The sequence below is a fragment of the Lemur catta genome, chromosome 10 (assembly GCF_020740605.2).
Source record: "Lemur catta isolate mLemCat1 chromosome 10, mLemCat1.pri, whole genome shotgun sequence".
NCBI lineage: Eukaryota > Metazoa > Chordata > Mammalia > Primates > Lemuridae > Lemur > Lemur catta.
This window is the reverse complement of record NC_059137.1, coordinates 70,274,882-70,291,347: the sequence shown is the minus strand read 5'-3', so window position 1 is coordinate 70,291,347 and position 16,466 is coordinate 70,274,882. Positions and strand designations below refer to the sequence as shown.

General features: G+C 37.3%; 1 protein-coding gene across 1 annotated transcript in view; it reads left to right on the top strand.

The window, feature by feature from the left end:
* The first annotated feature begins 323 nt into the window (after positions 1 to 323).
* Positions 324 to 16,466, top strand: part of TRPM6 (transient receptor potential cation channel subfamily M member 6) — a 119,224-nt gene continuing 103,081 nt past the window's right edge. Inside the window, exons 1-5 of the mRNA XM_045562611.1 lie at positions 324 to 344; positions 2,474 to 2,485; positions 5,780 to 5,859; positions 8,694 to 8,732; positions 16,244 to 16,421. Of these exons, the coding sequence (XP_045418567.1) occupies positions 324 to 344; positions 2,474 to 2,485; positions 5,780 to 5,859; positions 8,694 to 8,732; positions 16,244 to 16,421 (330 nt within the window). The remainder of the gene's footprint in view (positions 345 to 2,473; positions 2,486 to 5,779; positions 5,860 to 8,693; positions 8,733 to 16,243; positions 16,422 to 16,466) is intronic.

Below are 16,466 nucleotides of genomic sequence, written 5' to 3'. Positions count from 1 at the left end.
TTGGAGGTTGTACTCCAGCATGGGTAACAGAGTGAGATCCTGTCTCTAAAACACACACACATACACACACAGCTTTTTGGGAGTCCTTGGTAAGTTTTATGAGTCTGAAGGAATCCTAAGCCCCTAAGCCACAAAATTTTGAGAACTACTGCTCTTGGGCATGACATATTCCTGAAAGTGGAATGGAAATGAAACTGCCCACATTTTTAAAATCATTTCTCTCTCTGCCTTACTTTTCACCTTCCAGTCTTCTCTCAATTCTTTTAGCAAAGCTTTTGAATTTGTCTAAGTTACTTATGTGGTACGTGTCTCTACCAAATTTTATGAAGCAAATTCCTGTTGTGGTATTTTTTCTGCTGTGCTACACTAACAAAATAAGACAAATAATCTCCATTGCCTATCTAAACCTTACTATGAATGACATAAGTAAAATTTAACCTGTAACTCCTAGTAAAGACTTTATTGTCCCAGAGGATGGTAAGTTTCCTGAAATTCAGTATTATAATTTCACTGTTCAACCCAAGAAAGGGGTTTTTCAGACTATGTAGTTCACTCAAATGTAGTCTCAGTAAAGTTTTGGGTAATGTAAAAGGATATTTGGAGCATAAAGTCCATCTGTGTACGCAGACAACAAATTTGTGAGTATTTTGTTGCTTGAAAATTGGAGAGGATTGAGTGCATCTAATTGGAAAACCTTAATCGATTATAGTGGTTGTACTACAAATAAGCCCAGCATTCAATTAAGGGTCTGTATTTTACTATCCAGGGACAGTTGCAAAGAACACTCACAAACAATTCTTTTCGTTGCCTCTTTCCTTCTTATCAAAATGAGTTAACATGATCTGAACTTATAAATGTTTTATTTGTATATTTAATTCCCTAGGAGACCGGTCAAACCCTGAAGTGTGCGTAACATCTGAGTGAAAAGATGTCTTTCACTGCTATTTTGAAATTGGGTTTTTGGGCTGAAATCATGAGGCCTTTATCCAATTTGGAAAGAGGGAGGAAGGGGTATGGTATCACTTTAGTCTTCACTTTTATGATAAACTTTACTTGAAGGGTCACTGTTGAGTTCTCTTATTCCCCATTTGACCTTGTGGAGGATTCATAAATGTTTTACTCATTTTCTCATGAATTTATATGATCTGGAAATTCCTTCTGAGGTTCCAAGTGCATTTGCTCGACAAATCAGTGTATGAAATGTGAGTAAAATTTCTTACCTACACAGCAGTGACATTTAACATTCTGTTTTTAGAGATGTTACAAAAAAAAAAAAAAAAAGTTTAGCAGCCAAATAGTGCCCACCTTTTTTCACCCCAAACTAGAAAAATGTATAAGGTTGTCTTGTGGACTCTTTATGAAGCCCTGCCAAATCATACCTCCTGGACAGACTATACAGTGGAAAATCAGTCAACATAACTCGTGCCAGTGTTGGTGGAATAGGCCCTTGATTCTTGGTTTGGATGCTGTTTTTCTGAGACTGTTCTTCTTGGATCAAGTGAGTCAGATGAGGTATCCCTGCAGAATTCAGACAAAACCCGGCAGAAGGTCCTGAACTGACCCTTCCGAGTGAGTGGGCTGGCTTTGCACTGATGGAGCTTTCCTGAGCCCACAGATTGATGGTTGGTGCACCCTGGAGTCCATCTGCCTGGCAAACTCAGTTTGAAAGGGTTCTTGCTTCAAGGGAGAAGCTCTGTAGAGAAAATATCGAATGTTGATCTGGAGTATGGAAATAAGTTTATACTTATCTATTTGATGCATTCGACTGTTGTGGATTTCAAGATAAATAAGAACGTCTTCTTTTGAAGTGGATTACAATAAGGTTAAGAGAGAAAGGATAGCCCAGGGCATGCAAATGAACACTCTTAGTGCTGTGATGTGGTTAAGATAGAATGGGGAACATGAGAATGGGAGTTCGCTGTCAGTTCCACTGCAGAGGTATTTGATAGATGTTAGATTTTTGTTAAGGTGCAAAAAAGTTGTAAAAAGAAAACGAATGACCTGGTATCTTAGTATCCTTTTACCCCCAGTCATGGAGCTTTAGTGGATGTTAAAAAAAATCATTTTTTGAAAATTAAGGGACACCTCTAAGATTATGCTTTTTCAGAAATTGCCCCGAGAGAATCTGTTATCTGGAAACAGTAAAAAGCCTTAGAGTAGAAAATACGAGTCGAGCATCCCTAATCTAAAAATCTGAAATCCAAAATACTCCAAAATCCAAAACTTCTTTAGTGCCAAAATGACACAAGTGGAAAATTCCACACCTCATCTCATGTGACAAGTGGCAGTCAAAATGCAGTTAGAACTTTGTTTCATGCACAGAATTATTAAAAATATTGTATAAAACTAACTTTAGACTGTGTGTGTAAGTTGTGCATGAAAAATAAATGAATTTCATGTTTATGACACAGGAAAATGGACCCCAAAACTGGGGTCTGGCCTGAAGGCCAAGAAGTTTCTTAGCTTTGTTCAGGAAAGAATGCAAGTGTGAGACTTAAGTTGGAAACGAACGCAACATTTATAAAACAAACAAACAGCAAGCAGAGTACCCCATAGACAGGTTAGCACCTGTACATTGCTGGAGAACTCTATTTATGGCTATCTCCTGATTATATGCTAAATAAGGGGTAGATATTCATGGGCTTTCTGGGGAAAGAACAGAGATTTCCAGGAATTGAGGTGTTCCTCTTCTGTACATACTGCATAAGGTACCTTCCTGGGGTTGTAATGGAGACTGTAAACTGTCATGGCGCTGGTGGAAGTTTCTTTTAGCATGCTAATACTTTATATGCAGGGGATAATGAGCAAAGGGTGCAAGCAGAGGTAGTTTACAAGGCCATCTTGGCTCTTACTGGTCTTAACCTGTTTCTTTACTGCATCCAGTCTTCCTGTTTTTGTCCGAGACCTTGGTTCGGGTCTTGTGTCTTTTAAAGAGCTGGGCCTGCTGATTTTCTCTCATTTAGACTTGGGTCCCGTCCCCAAGATAACTCATTTTGTTCATTTTTTGGACATTTCTTTGGAAATCCCCACCTTCATTTCAGGCCTAAGATTGGATGGAAAGTCTGATTAAGTTTTAGGGTGAGGCACACTGAGAACAGCACTGTTTCCCTTCTTTCTCCTCTGTCTTTCCCTCCCACAACTCACAACAATTAAAAAACAAACAAAAACATCCAGTCTGTGAAGACTGCTGTGATACTGCAGAAATGGCATAATCCCCACTCTCAACTACCACGGCCACGACAATTTGCTGCTCCAGTGGGAGATGCCAGCACGTTGGATGTTTGTCCCATATGGGTTTGTGCTATCGAATCAGAACCAACAACATTTGGTTCTCTGTTGAACTGAATGTGCTGGAGAGTATATAAAAAAGGATACTATTATGAGGTGAGGGGAAAAGTAAAGTTCTAAACTGACAACTGTTTGAAACACTTGCAATTAAGGCTGTTTTTCTTTTTCTGGTAATGTTGAGATAAGATATGGGAATTGCAGGAGGAAAATTTTTATGTTCTTGTTAAAACATAGGTTTCCTGTTTACACCTTTGGAGGGAAAATTGTATATACAGGTTCCTGAAGTTCTATTTTAGGTGTGTTCATTTTATTACTCATTCTACAATCATTGCCTTGGCCCTGGGGCAACAGAAATGACTGGCACTGGGCCTATAGGAGCTGGAGTCCAGGAGGGGAAAGTGGACTGTAAAGTAGTACAAGAGACCTATGAGGAAAATTTGGAGGTCAAGAGGGATTTTTCTATGAAAAAAAAATACATCAAAGTTCAGTTCCCAGGCCATGGACCAGAAGTTAATTTTTATGTTTGATATTGTCAATAATAATAGCTAAGCTTTATTGAGCCTTAATATGTTCCAGGAAGAATTCCAAGCCTTTAATTTATCTAATCCTTTCAGATAGCTCTATGACATATTATTATGATCTCCATTTTTATAGATGAGCAAACAGGCATGAAGAAATTGAGTAACTTGCCCAGATAATCCTACTTTCCAGCCTTTTAAAAGAGAGAATAGTTGAGCACAGCTTGCTTAATTTGTATATTTAGGCTCCTGAATTATAGACTTTTTTCCACATCTGTTTTTAATAGCTAATTGGTGTACATGAAGTTTAATAATATCAATTTCTTCTGTTTCCTCCTTTTTACTCTGATTTCCTTGAGAGCAGGAGCTTTGTCTTGTTTGCCATAGAAATCCCAGCATGCAGCATGGCGACCTGTCTAAAATATTTGTTGAATGAATTCATAGATTCAGATATTTTGAAATTCAAAATGAAGAAATCTTTGAGGACAAAACTGACTCCTCTGTAGCACCTTTGTCAGTGGTTTGAAAAAATTAATACTTAATAAATGTCTGTAGAATACATAAATGAAATTGGTATCGTTTTTGAGTAAGGGACAGGGCTTACTGATTCTAAAAGATTGTGTCATTTCTTATTGATATAAATAGATTGTGAATTCTCTGTTTAGTTCCTTTTAAATTCTATGACTCTGGATTTTTCCAAGTTTATGTTTTTAGTGCTTTGCCAATTTAGTGAATTTCTTTTTATGTATAAAAATATTGCTGACTATGCAAAAGGATAAGAGGGTAGAATGATTTGTGATCAATCTGGCCTTGATCTGGGAAGTTTTCCTTGCTTATAAATAAGTTTTAAATACACAGGAACTAATGAATCCATCTTTGTTTTTTTCCCTCTCTCCCTTTTGCTTAACAAGAGCTGATTATCTAGCGTTGTATTCAGTGGTGAACACTTACATTTAGGGTTGGCACACATTGGACAAGATCCATTGAACCATGTAAAGGATTATGAAAGTTGCCTCATTTGTAATCATCTGGAGACCTGCGGGTAGTGTGATAATGAGGTGCCACAACTGCATTTGTAACCTGTTTTCTGGCCCAGTGCATTTCAACCGTGGTAGGATGTAAGCAGACATAAGAATGAGGTGGGAACTGCACCAATGTGGAGTTTGAAAAATCCCCTTGTTGAAAGCTCACATTCACCTTTGTTCTCATACATATATGTGTGTAAAGGTACACGCACACTTATTCCTATGTTGAAATGTTTTCATAGTATGACAAAATATTTCTGTATTAGGACAAGGTCAAGCTCATCAGTTAGTTGTCATGGTGGATGCAGTGTCCTCTGCCTGGAATTGTAATACAGCTTATGGAGGAGCTTGGCTGTGATTTGGATTTTGTAAAATGGAAGGGATTTTATTAGGAGGAAGAGCGAGTACCAATGTCCCACTTGGATTTAGGGATGGTCATAGCCTGTGCAACATGAAGCTGCACAGCCAGTGGTAAGCTATGCTTGCAGAATGTGCATCAAATCTTGCTGAGGTTGCATCTCTCCTCTTTCTTTCTTCCTGTGAAATCTTAGCCAAAGTGGGACTTTATGAGTGAGAATTTTGAAGTTTTGAGAGCTTGATATTCTCTCCATAGGCTTATGGTACAAGATATGAAAGTACCTTTTAGCAGAATTAAGAGAACACACCAGTTATATCTTTACTTCCTTGCCAGAGGTTTGTATATTTAGGGATCTTATTACCCAAGGTGAGATTTTGGACCAATTAACTTGTATTTTAATGTTCACACTTGGCTTAACTGTGTCTGTGTCATCTTTAATAGAAGCTAGTAATGTTTAGCCTGTTTATGTTTAGTTTGGGCATTTTAATTATCATCCACGATCCTTAAATGTATCTTACCTACCTGAACTACTGTGGTTACCCTGTTTTCTTATATAATTAGGGTATTAAATGAAGACACTTTCTGTTTAGGCCCAGAAATCCTGGATTGAAGGAGTATTTGACAAGAGGGAATGTAACAAAGTCATACCCAGCTCAAAAGATCCTCACAGGTACAATTTTTAATTATATATTTCTTTCTAAAGCAACATTACTTGATGGACTATTTATAGAAATTTAGAGATACGACTTTCCTAGAGGATTTGATAATGTCTATAAAGTTAGTATTTTCAATGTTTCTTTTGCTTCATAAGAGTATTACACGATTATTGTAGAAAATCTGGTAAGAACAGGAACTTTGTCAATTTTGTACCTCACTCCAACCCCAGTGCCTATAACACATAGTGCCACATAGTCAGCTCCTGATATAAATGTCTGTCTAATGAATTAATGAAATATAAAGAAGAAAGAATTGAATTGTAACAACATCACTGTTAATATTGTAATGGATTTCATTCCACTTGATGCTCCTGTTCCTCTGGATGGGGGGATAGACACTAGGGAACTGTCTCATGCAGCATCCATTTTGTCAGGTTTGGGTAAATCATTTACAACTTCTGAATATTGAATATTCAAAATATTGCGAATGTTCCTTATCCTTAACTAAAGTATCTATGGAAAATAGTGACTGGGATATTTCAGGACCCTGTGCTCAGAGGATACAAACAGGTAATTTTAGTTCCATTTTCCCCCCACAAGCTTTTCGTTTGAGCAGATAATGGGCAGCAGAATGGAATGAGTTTGACTACTCAGAGTTCATGATAATCCTTTGGAAGCTCTACCTGTAGGCCAAAGTTCAGAAAAGCTGCTGCAGGTGAAAGATAGGGGAAGAAAGGGCTATGGAAAATTCCCCAGGGTAATGAGTCCATGAAATTAAATTTGAAGGGCATTGCCCTTGAGAAAAAAAATTAAAAGGGGAACAGAAGAGCAATAGTTTAATTAGGGCAATCACTATTTTTAGATTCCTTTGAGCAGTTGGCCCTACATTCAAAGTTTAGAAGTTATAACCAGATGCTTATGAAGGAGTAGCGTGATGAGGTTCTTGAAATTCTAGTTCTTGGGGATGACTGAAATAGTGTTCCTTCACTTGGTTAAACATTCACTAGTCCCACCCTCATGGAATTACCTAGGACTTGTAAGCCCTGTGATTGGAAATTCTCATTTTACCTGCTTACAAAATGTTTACAGTATGCCAAGATAACCTTGTTTTTTCCCTTCATCTTTTATAACATCTCGTAATGTGATGGTGCCTACAGTGGAAAGCAGATTAAGCTCAGGTGGCTCCCTTCGCTTCTGTAAATGGATAATCATCTTTACAATCACTTTGAACGTCACAAAAAGGGGTGAAATTACTAAGTCTATTATTAGCCCATAAACTCCAAAAGAATATTAATGCTCCTAATTCCATCAATAGTCCAAGGCATGCTACATTTTATGAAGGAAAAAAAGCAGTCTCCATTTTTGTGGGATTGTAAAAAAAGTTAATGGATGACTATGGCTATTCCTCCTATGCCAGCCTTTTTTTTAAAGATCCTAGTAGGATTCCCCAAATTGTAGCTTATGTGCAGTTTTCTTCATTATGAGAGACAGGAAAAGGGTGATAGTTCACTATCATAATTTTTGATAAAAGTTTATCTCTTTTGTGGATTCTTCTTATAGCTCCCAATAAGAAACAAATCTGATAGACTTAATTATAACGTTTTTTTCCTTCTCATTTTCAACTTGTTGAAGTAAAGTTTCTGAGAAAAGACATTCCCAAAAGGCTGCGGCAGAAAGATGTGAAAGGCCTGAATATTAGTTTCTGAATAACTTAGTGTGACCTTTATTCTATGAGCACTACCCTTTTCCCCATTGTCTTAACTAGAGTTCTCTGTTAAAATTCTTTTCATTTTCGCATTGAAAATATAATCATTGATGACCACAATGCTAACCCCCAAACATAGAAGGTTCTTCTGAATCATAAAAAAAAGATTAATTGGGGTAATCATTATAATCATACCAACCGTCCCTTGATTTGAGAGTGTTTTATGGCTTTAAACTTGTTTTTATATATTTTTTCTTACTTGATTCTCAGGAAGTCTTTGTCATGATCATAGTTTAATAACAATAATAGCTACTGAGGCAGACAGCTCTGGAGACTTAAGTGGGAGGATTGCTTGAGGCCAGGAAATCAAGACCAGCCTGGGCAACATAGCAAAACTCTTTGTAAAAAAAGAAAACAGCTACTGTTATACACACTGTAATGTATGGGGTACTGTAAGTCACATTACATATATTATCTCAGATAATCCTCTTTTTTTTTTTTTGAGACAGAGTCTCGTTTTGTTGCCCGGGCTAGAGTGAGTGCCGTGGCATCAGCCTAGCTTACAGCAACCTCAAACTCCTGGGCTCAAGCGATCCTCCTGCCTCAGCCTCCCGAGTAGCTGGGACTACAGGCATGCGCCACCGTGCTTGGCTGATATTTTTCTATATAGATTTTTTAGCTGTCCAAATCATTTCTTTCTATTTTTGGTAGAGACAGGGTCTCGCTCTTGCTCAGGTTGGTTTCAAACTCCTGAGCTCAAACGATCTGCCCGCCTCGGCCTCCCAGAGTGCTAGGATTACAGGCGTGAGCCACCGCGCCCGGCCAGATAATCCTCTTAATAAAATTATGAGGCAGATGTTATTTTCAGATGTGAAAATAAGGGTTCAGAGGAATTGTTAAATCAATGAGATTCAAATCTAGGTATTTTGGTTCCAAACTCAATGTCCTATTAATTAGATCCTAGTTGTTACAGTACAATTAAATATATGTGATAAATGACAGAATATTTGGAAAATGAGATATGAAAATTCAGCAAACCCTGATTTCTAGACCATGCAAAATAATAGGTATTCACCGTGTAAGCATAAAATATGTTTTTAGATGCATCAGCAAACTAACAGAGGTTTTATTTCTTTAATTTAGGTGTGCTCCAGTATGCCAGGTCTGCCAGAATTTAATCAGGTGAGACTTAGATAAATAAGATTCCTTTTAACTTTTAGACACCCTGCTTAAAACTCACTGGGACAATTTCCTCTCATTGTGAATGGACTCAGTGAAAGGTGCGTGTTATTTACCTTAACAAGGCCAGTTTTTTAAAAAAGGTTTTTAAATGGAGAGTGATTACTTGAATGTAATAGACTACTTGAATTACTTAGACATGTAAGTGGCCAAGGGCTTTTGGCAAGCGCTTCTACCAGTGGGTATGCTTATAAAGCATTAAATTTTAATGTTACTATCACATGTTATTTGAATAATGAAGATGCTTCATGGACACATAGCATTGTGTTTGATCTATGCCTTGCAGGTGATGTGTGTGCTTATGATGAACAAAAACAACTGTTTAGTGCAATACAAATTTTAACAGTGATTTGCATATTAAACTATGTAACTGGAGTGGATGTTCCATGGAGTGGCTGCACGGCCAGCATCCATGTCCTACTTACTGATCAGCTCTTCCAGGAGAGGGTACTGGACGGTGAGGACTGTTACATGTTCTCAGTTACACAATGACAGGAAGGGAAAGGACATTGCAGACCACCTTGTCCAACCAATCCTTTCAGTGTTGGAGTTGAGGAAATGCAGGCCCTGGGAGAGTGGAGATTTGTGCAGCATTGGTCATCTCCTGGCCCGGTGCTCTTGTGCCAGGCCACAGTGCTGCCTAGATGCTTCTTGTTTATGGCCCAGGCTGCCTGCTCTTCAGTGTTTGTCTTTGAGCACCACTGCTTGTCAGCTACAACCCACCTTCTGTAGCCAGTGCTTTAGTCATCTAGAGCTACTATAGCAAAATGTCACCCACTGGGTGGCTTAAACAACAGAAATGAATTTCTCACAGTTCTAGAGGTTGGAAATCCAAGCTCAAGATATTGGTAGGGTTGGTTTCTCCTGAGACCTTTCTCCTTGGCCTGCAGAGGGCTGCCTTCTGGCTAGATCCTCATCTGGCCTTTTCTTTGTGTGTGCACAGCCCTGGGGGCTCTCCCTCTTGTAAAGACACCACTTCTATCAGATTAGGGCCCTGCCTTTATGACCTCATTTAACTTAAATTACCTCCTAAAAGGCCCTGTCTCCAAATACAGTCAGGGCTTCAGCATATGTAGTTTGGGGAAACACAATTCAGTTTATAACAGCCAGCCACATTTTTCTACCATGTACTCAAATGTATCTGACTCCATTGTCTCTTTAGGACTTCTTGGAAACTTGGAGCTCTGGTCCTTTCTAGATTTCTGTACTTTTTTTTTTTTTCATCTCATTGGATATATTTGCCATCAGATAAGCAGATCAAAATATAGAAGCTAAATATGACATGTACTATTATATAATGCACCTTAATAATCCAAAGGATTAATGGCACATTAGAATATAGACACTGGAATTTAGAATGGAGAGTTGTCAAGAGGAAGATGGACTTTTTCAGGGCATTCAAGGCAGGGCATTGTAGGGATTACAGTCTAGATCAGGGAGCGGGGACTGTGGACCGGGATGCCATTAAGAAATTGTTTTAAAACATTTTTCTCATCTGTCATTACCTAGACAGGATGCCATTTTTGAAAAGAAAGTTTAGAAATTTGGTGGTTGCAGTCTCTCCTCCTTATCCACCATTTCACGTTCTGCTTTTTCAGTTTCCTATGGTCTGAAAATACTAATTGGAAAATTCCAGAAATAAAAAATACAAAGTTTTAAATTATGCACCCTTCCTAGTAGCATGATGAAATCTTCATGCTGTCTTGTTTTACCCCACCTGGGGCATGAATTACACTTTTGTCCAACATGTCCATGCTGTAGACGCTACTTGTCCGTTAGTCATTTAGTAGCTGTCTGGTGATTAGATTGACTGTCATAGTATCATAGTGCTTATGTTCAAGTCACCTTTATTTTGCTTCATAATGGCCCCAAAGCATGACAGTAGCGATATTGGAAATTCAGATATGCCAAAGAGAAGCCTCTGCTTCCTTTAAGTGACAAGGTGAAAGTTCTCAGCCTAATAAGGAAAGAAAAAAAAATTAGCTGAGGTTGCTGAGATCTGTGGTAAGAACAAATTTTCTACCTGTGAAATTGTGAAGAGGAAAAAGAAATTTGTGCTAGTTTTGCTGTCTCACCTCAAACTGCAAAAGTTATGGTCACAGTATGTGATAAGTGCTTAGTTAAGATGAAAAAGGCATTACCTTGTAGGTGGAAGACATGGATAGAAACATGTTCTGATTGAAAGCAATTGGGTTCAGTCCTCGCCATGATTTCAACCCTCCCCTGGGAGGCTTGGAACATATGCTTTGCAGATAAGGGAGGACTACTGCACGCACATATTTTTCTTGGAAGCCTTCATAACATTAATCTGAGATTCAAAGTGACTTCTGACCCTTACAATCAAGAGTGACAATGATTTAGAGTATCTTTCGCCTTTGACACTATTGAATTCAAATTAACATCTTAAAATAATAATTAAAAATTTTTTTTTTGTTACAAAGCAAATGTATGTCCTTGCCAACACTTGACATTGTCAGCCTTTTTCAGTTAAAACTTTATGGTGGGTGCATACTGGCATCTAATTGCAAAAAAGCAGTTATTGGCTTGAAGAACACCTAGTCTCTATGCCCTGTGTGGGGAAGGAAGAATGTCATGGGAGAGTAGTTCATGGAGCCTTGTGCTGTTTCTAGACTCGCCCTTAGAATCAGTGACTAGACTGATTGGAGCTTACAGACGAACCCAGCTCTGAAGATTTTAATAGACGAAAGTAATAATATAAAAGGAAATGTATACATTTTAGAGAAATATTCTAAAATGTAGAAAATAAAAATGTCTTCAGTTTTTAAAGTTCTTACTATATCTATCCAATTCTCATTTTAAAATTTGTCACTAAATTTCATTCCTAAAAACAATATAATTGGGTTACAGCTGTGGAAATAATAAGATAAAGCCCTTTTTACAAAGGAAATACATCAATTTAGGAATATGAATTTCCCTTTAAGAAGAGAATCAGCTTTAGTTATAGGAAGAAAATGAGGCAAACAATTTGCACTTTAAATGTCTATTGATGTCCTGGGCTATAAATTGACTTGTTTATATATTGACAAGAAAGTGAAAGAAAACAGAAATTTAATATCCAGACAGCTGAACAGAACACTTATCTGTTGATTACTCATGGTGAGGCGAAGGTCACAAGTAGAAACTGTATTCGATTATTTATGATAAGTGACAAACTTTCTCTGCTTCTTGATATTTGTTTTAAAGAGATAAGAACTCTCTTGATGTCAAATTGATTTCCTAGAGAGGCTCATTTTACTCATCTAAATTATAACCCTTAGCCTCTATATTTGTATTTTTGTCAAATTTTATTCACCATGTTGTAGATAATGCATAAAATGGTGAAATATGACGTGGGCAGAGAATAGAAATATTTCATAAACATGATTATAAAATTCAACTGATAAAAATCACTGAAAATATAATTGAATGTGAATGATTTAGTCCATTCCGTCTATGTGTACGTATGTCCGGCCATCCATCCATCCATCCATCCTGTCCTGTTTCATGCACTTTGTTTCATACATTATAAAAGCTACTTCTAAATTCTGATGTTTGACATAGCAATTCATTCCTGATTCTTCCTTGCAATAGCTTATTAAAATTGCTTCTTGTAATTTCTAAATTTAAAACACAACTTAAAATTCTTTCTTTATGCAAATTTAGAGTATATGTGACATTCCTGGTAAACACTAAAGCTCCATATAAGCATTGGCTTTTGTGATTGTTATACTGTATTTATGACACTAGGACTATAGTCTCGGCTGGGCGTGGTGGCTCATGCCTGCAATCCCAGAACTTTGGGAGGCCAAAGTGGGAGGATCACTTGAGGCCAGGAGTTCAAGAACCTATCTCTACAAAACAAACAAACAAACAACCCCCCCCCCCAGGGCCTGTAGTCCCAGCTACTTGAAAGGCTGAGGAAGGAAGATGGCTTGAGCCCAGGAGTTCAAGGCTATGGTGAGCTGTGATTGTGCCACTGCACTCCAGCCAGGCAACAGAGTGAGACCCTGTCTCTAAAACAAAATTTTTTTTTTTAAAAAAAGGGCCAAAAGAAAAAAAAAAGAAAAAAGAAAGAAAGAAAGAAAATATTCTGGTCAATTTGGCTGAATTTAAGAAACACTCCGGCAGTTTGTCAGTTGTACCTAAGAAGGACTTTGGATTCTTCAGCCTCACATTTATGAAACACCTTCCAGGGTGGATCAGTATTAGCAATTATGTGTTGACTCTGTCTACTTTTGCTGACTTCAGTTGCCCTTTAGAGCCCTTGCATGGGCTACACACAAAATCTTAGAAATCTATCACAATGTGTTTTTTAGAACATTCATCACTAAATTGAGATGTATAAACTCCAGAGTTGAAAACACAATCCATTGGGGGATTTTTAAAGAGAGATTTAATATTTCTTTATTATATATTTTTTCCTTTTAATAGAGACAGATTCTCACTCTTGCTCAGGCTGGTCTCAAACTCCCGAGCTCAAACGATCCTCCAGCCTCGGCCTCCCAGAGTGCTGGGATTACAGCCGTGAGCCACTGCACCTGGCCTAAGATTTCTATTTCTACTTTTTAATCTAAAAATAATTAAAATTTATTGATAGATTAAAAAATTTCCCATGGTTCATGAATAAGGTATGAAAAGGGGTAACATCTTCCACCTACTCTTGCCACTAGGGAGAGGCAGCCCAGTGTCACTTCCCCTCTTCATGGTTCCCACTGTTGTTAGTTTCTTGTGATTCCTTTTCGAGTTTTTAATCGACATATAAGCAAACACAAATACATATTTTAATTTTTCTGCAGTACTCTATTTTCCACAAATCCTGCTTTAATTGTGGTGTCTTAGTCCTTAGTCTATTTGGGCTGCTATAACAAAATAAATTGAGTGGCTTATAAATAACAGAAATGTGTTTCTCATAGTTCTGAAGGCTGGGAAATCTGAGATCAAGGTGCTGGCAGAGCTGATGTCTGGTGAGGGCCCACTTTCTCAAAACTGTGCCTTCTCGCTGTATCCACACGTGGTGGAAGTGATAGTATTTGTAGCTGGGGCCTCCTTCATGAGGACACTAAACCCCAGTCATGAGGACTCTGCCCTCATGACCTAATAACCTCCAAAGGGCCCCAGCTACAAATACTATCACTTGGGGGTTAGGATTTCAACATATGAATTTTAGGAGGACACAAACATTCAGACCATAGCAAAGTATGCCATGCACGCTGTTCTGTACTTTGCTTTCTTCACTTAACCGCATGCCTTATACCTTAGAGCGCCTTCTGTAACAAGATAGAGAGCGCTTTACTTCTTTTTTACAGAATATTGTTGTGTCACAAGTTATTTGGTTGGTTCCCTGTTGATGGACATTTAGGTTATTTAATTATTTGCAATCTTTTACAATTATTAACAGAGCTACAATGAATAGCTTGGGGAACTTGTGATTTCCTTTATAGTTTATATAAAGGAAATATATAATATGTAGATTGACATTAATATATGATTAATTTATCAATAAACATGCATATATTAGAGTGCATGCTCAAAAGATTTTTGCTGTTGATGGAGCACACATTTTATTGTCTTCACACATTTTATTGTGTACCGTATCATTAAACTTTTGGGGATAGAGATATATATCCTAATATATGCATTATATTTATGTTTGTTTATCAATTATATGTACTCTTATACAATATATTACATGCATTATATTGTTTTTTTTTTCTTTTGGAAAAGTGAAGAGCTATGAATATATGCATTATAGAAACAAAATGAACAATAAGAAGAGTAGATAAATGGACAATATTAAAATATTTTATTTTACTTAGTAATAGCAAAAGGTCTTTGTTCTCTCTCTCCCAAATATTATTATTTAAAAGGAGATGTAAAGTCTAAGTTCATATTTATTCCTTTCGCTTTGTCCTGTGTCTTGCAGGGAGCTTATACGAGAAGTAGGAAACAGATGTGTTGGTTCTATTGTTTTCTTATTGTTTGTTTGCACTTATATTATTAGTATTATCTTCAGTTTGTCATTTTATTACAGAAAGCTTATTAAAGTGCTTGTTCATCTTGTGAGGAATGCACTGGTTGAAACAAGATAATATAATCTCCAAGTTCACTTATTAGTCACATATAAACTATGATTTGTTGGATGCACTTGAATTCATGACAGCAACATAGTCTGGAATTGAGACCAAGTGAGGGTACCTGAGTCAGCAGCCATCAATATCTAGGCAAGACTCCCCACTCCCAGCACTAAGTTTACAACTTCTGAAGGCTTAGATGATTGTTAGCATTTTAAAACAATAAATTATTATTATTATTATTATTATTTTTGCTTCAAAATATTAATGGAGTACAAATGTTTTTGTTACACGAATACTTTTTTTTTTTTTTTTTTAAGATAGGATCTTGCTCTGTCATATGGAGCTAGAGTGCAGTGGCGTCATCATAGCTCACTGCAACCTCAAACTCCTCGGCTCAAGCCATCCTCCTGCCTCACCCTCCTTAGTAGCTGGGAATACAGGTGCATGCCACCACACCTGGCTAATTTTTCTTTTTTTTGTAGAAATTCGGTGTTACTCAGGCTGGTCTTGAACTCCTGGCCTCAATTTTGCTTAGACTCCCAAAGTGCTAGGATTATAGGCATGAGCCACTATGCCTGGCCCATTGTATAATGCTTAAGTCTGGGCTTTCAGCATGCCCATCACCTAATAGTATTCATTTTACTCCATAGGTAGGCTTTTACCCCTCCCTCCTTACTCCTTCCCTCTTCTTGATTTTCGATGACCTTTACATCTCTTTGTGCCTGTGTGTGCCCATTGATTAGCTCCATTAGAGAGAACATGTGCTGTTTGTTTTTCCATTTCTGAGATACTTCACTTAGGACAATGGTCTCCAGTTCCATCCAAGTTGCTGCAAAAGACATTATTTCATTCCTTTTTATGGCTAAGCAGTACTCCATCATATATTATACATCACATTTTCTTAATCCACTCATGATTTTGTGGACACTTAGGTTGATTCCACATACGTCAGATTGTGAATAAATTATTTTTAAATTAAGGCATGTACATTGCTTTTTTAGATATAATGCTATTGCATACTTAATAGACTACAGTGTAGTATAAGCATAACTTTTATATGCACTAGAAAAAACATTTGTATGACTTACTTTATTAGGATATTTGCTTTATTGCAGTGGTCTGGAACCTAACCCTCAATATCTTCAAGATATGCCTGTGTTTTATTAAACATTTCCAGAATTATTCTAATGTACAGCCAAGGGAGGAGAATCACTGAGAATGTTTCCAGATTTAGAAGATAATCCATGGTTATAAATATATCAATCTTAATGTGAAGTTTTAAGAATTAATATATGGCATCTATATATTACTCTAGAAAAATTTAGATCCATTGTATCTATTTTCTATTCTGAAGTTGTTTTGTTTTTCCCTGAATTTAAGGTGTTACTGTGGCCGATTGATTGGAGAACATCCTGGAATAGATTATGCCTGGACCATCTCAGCTGCCAAGAGTAGTGAAAATGAACAATGGTCTGTTGAAAAGCACACAACAAAAAGCCCTACTGATGCCTTTGGCACAATTAATTTCCAAGATGGCGAGCATACCTACCATTCCAAGGTTTGCTAATAACCCAAATTGTCTTGCTGGTTTTGAACAGAAGAT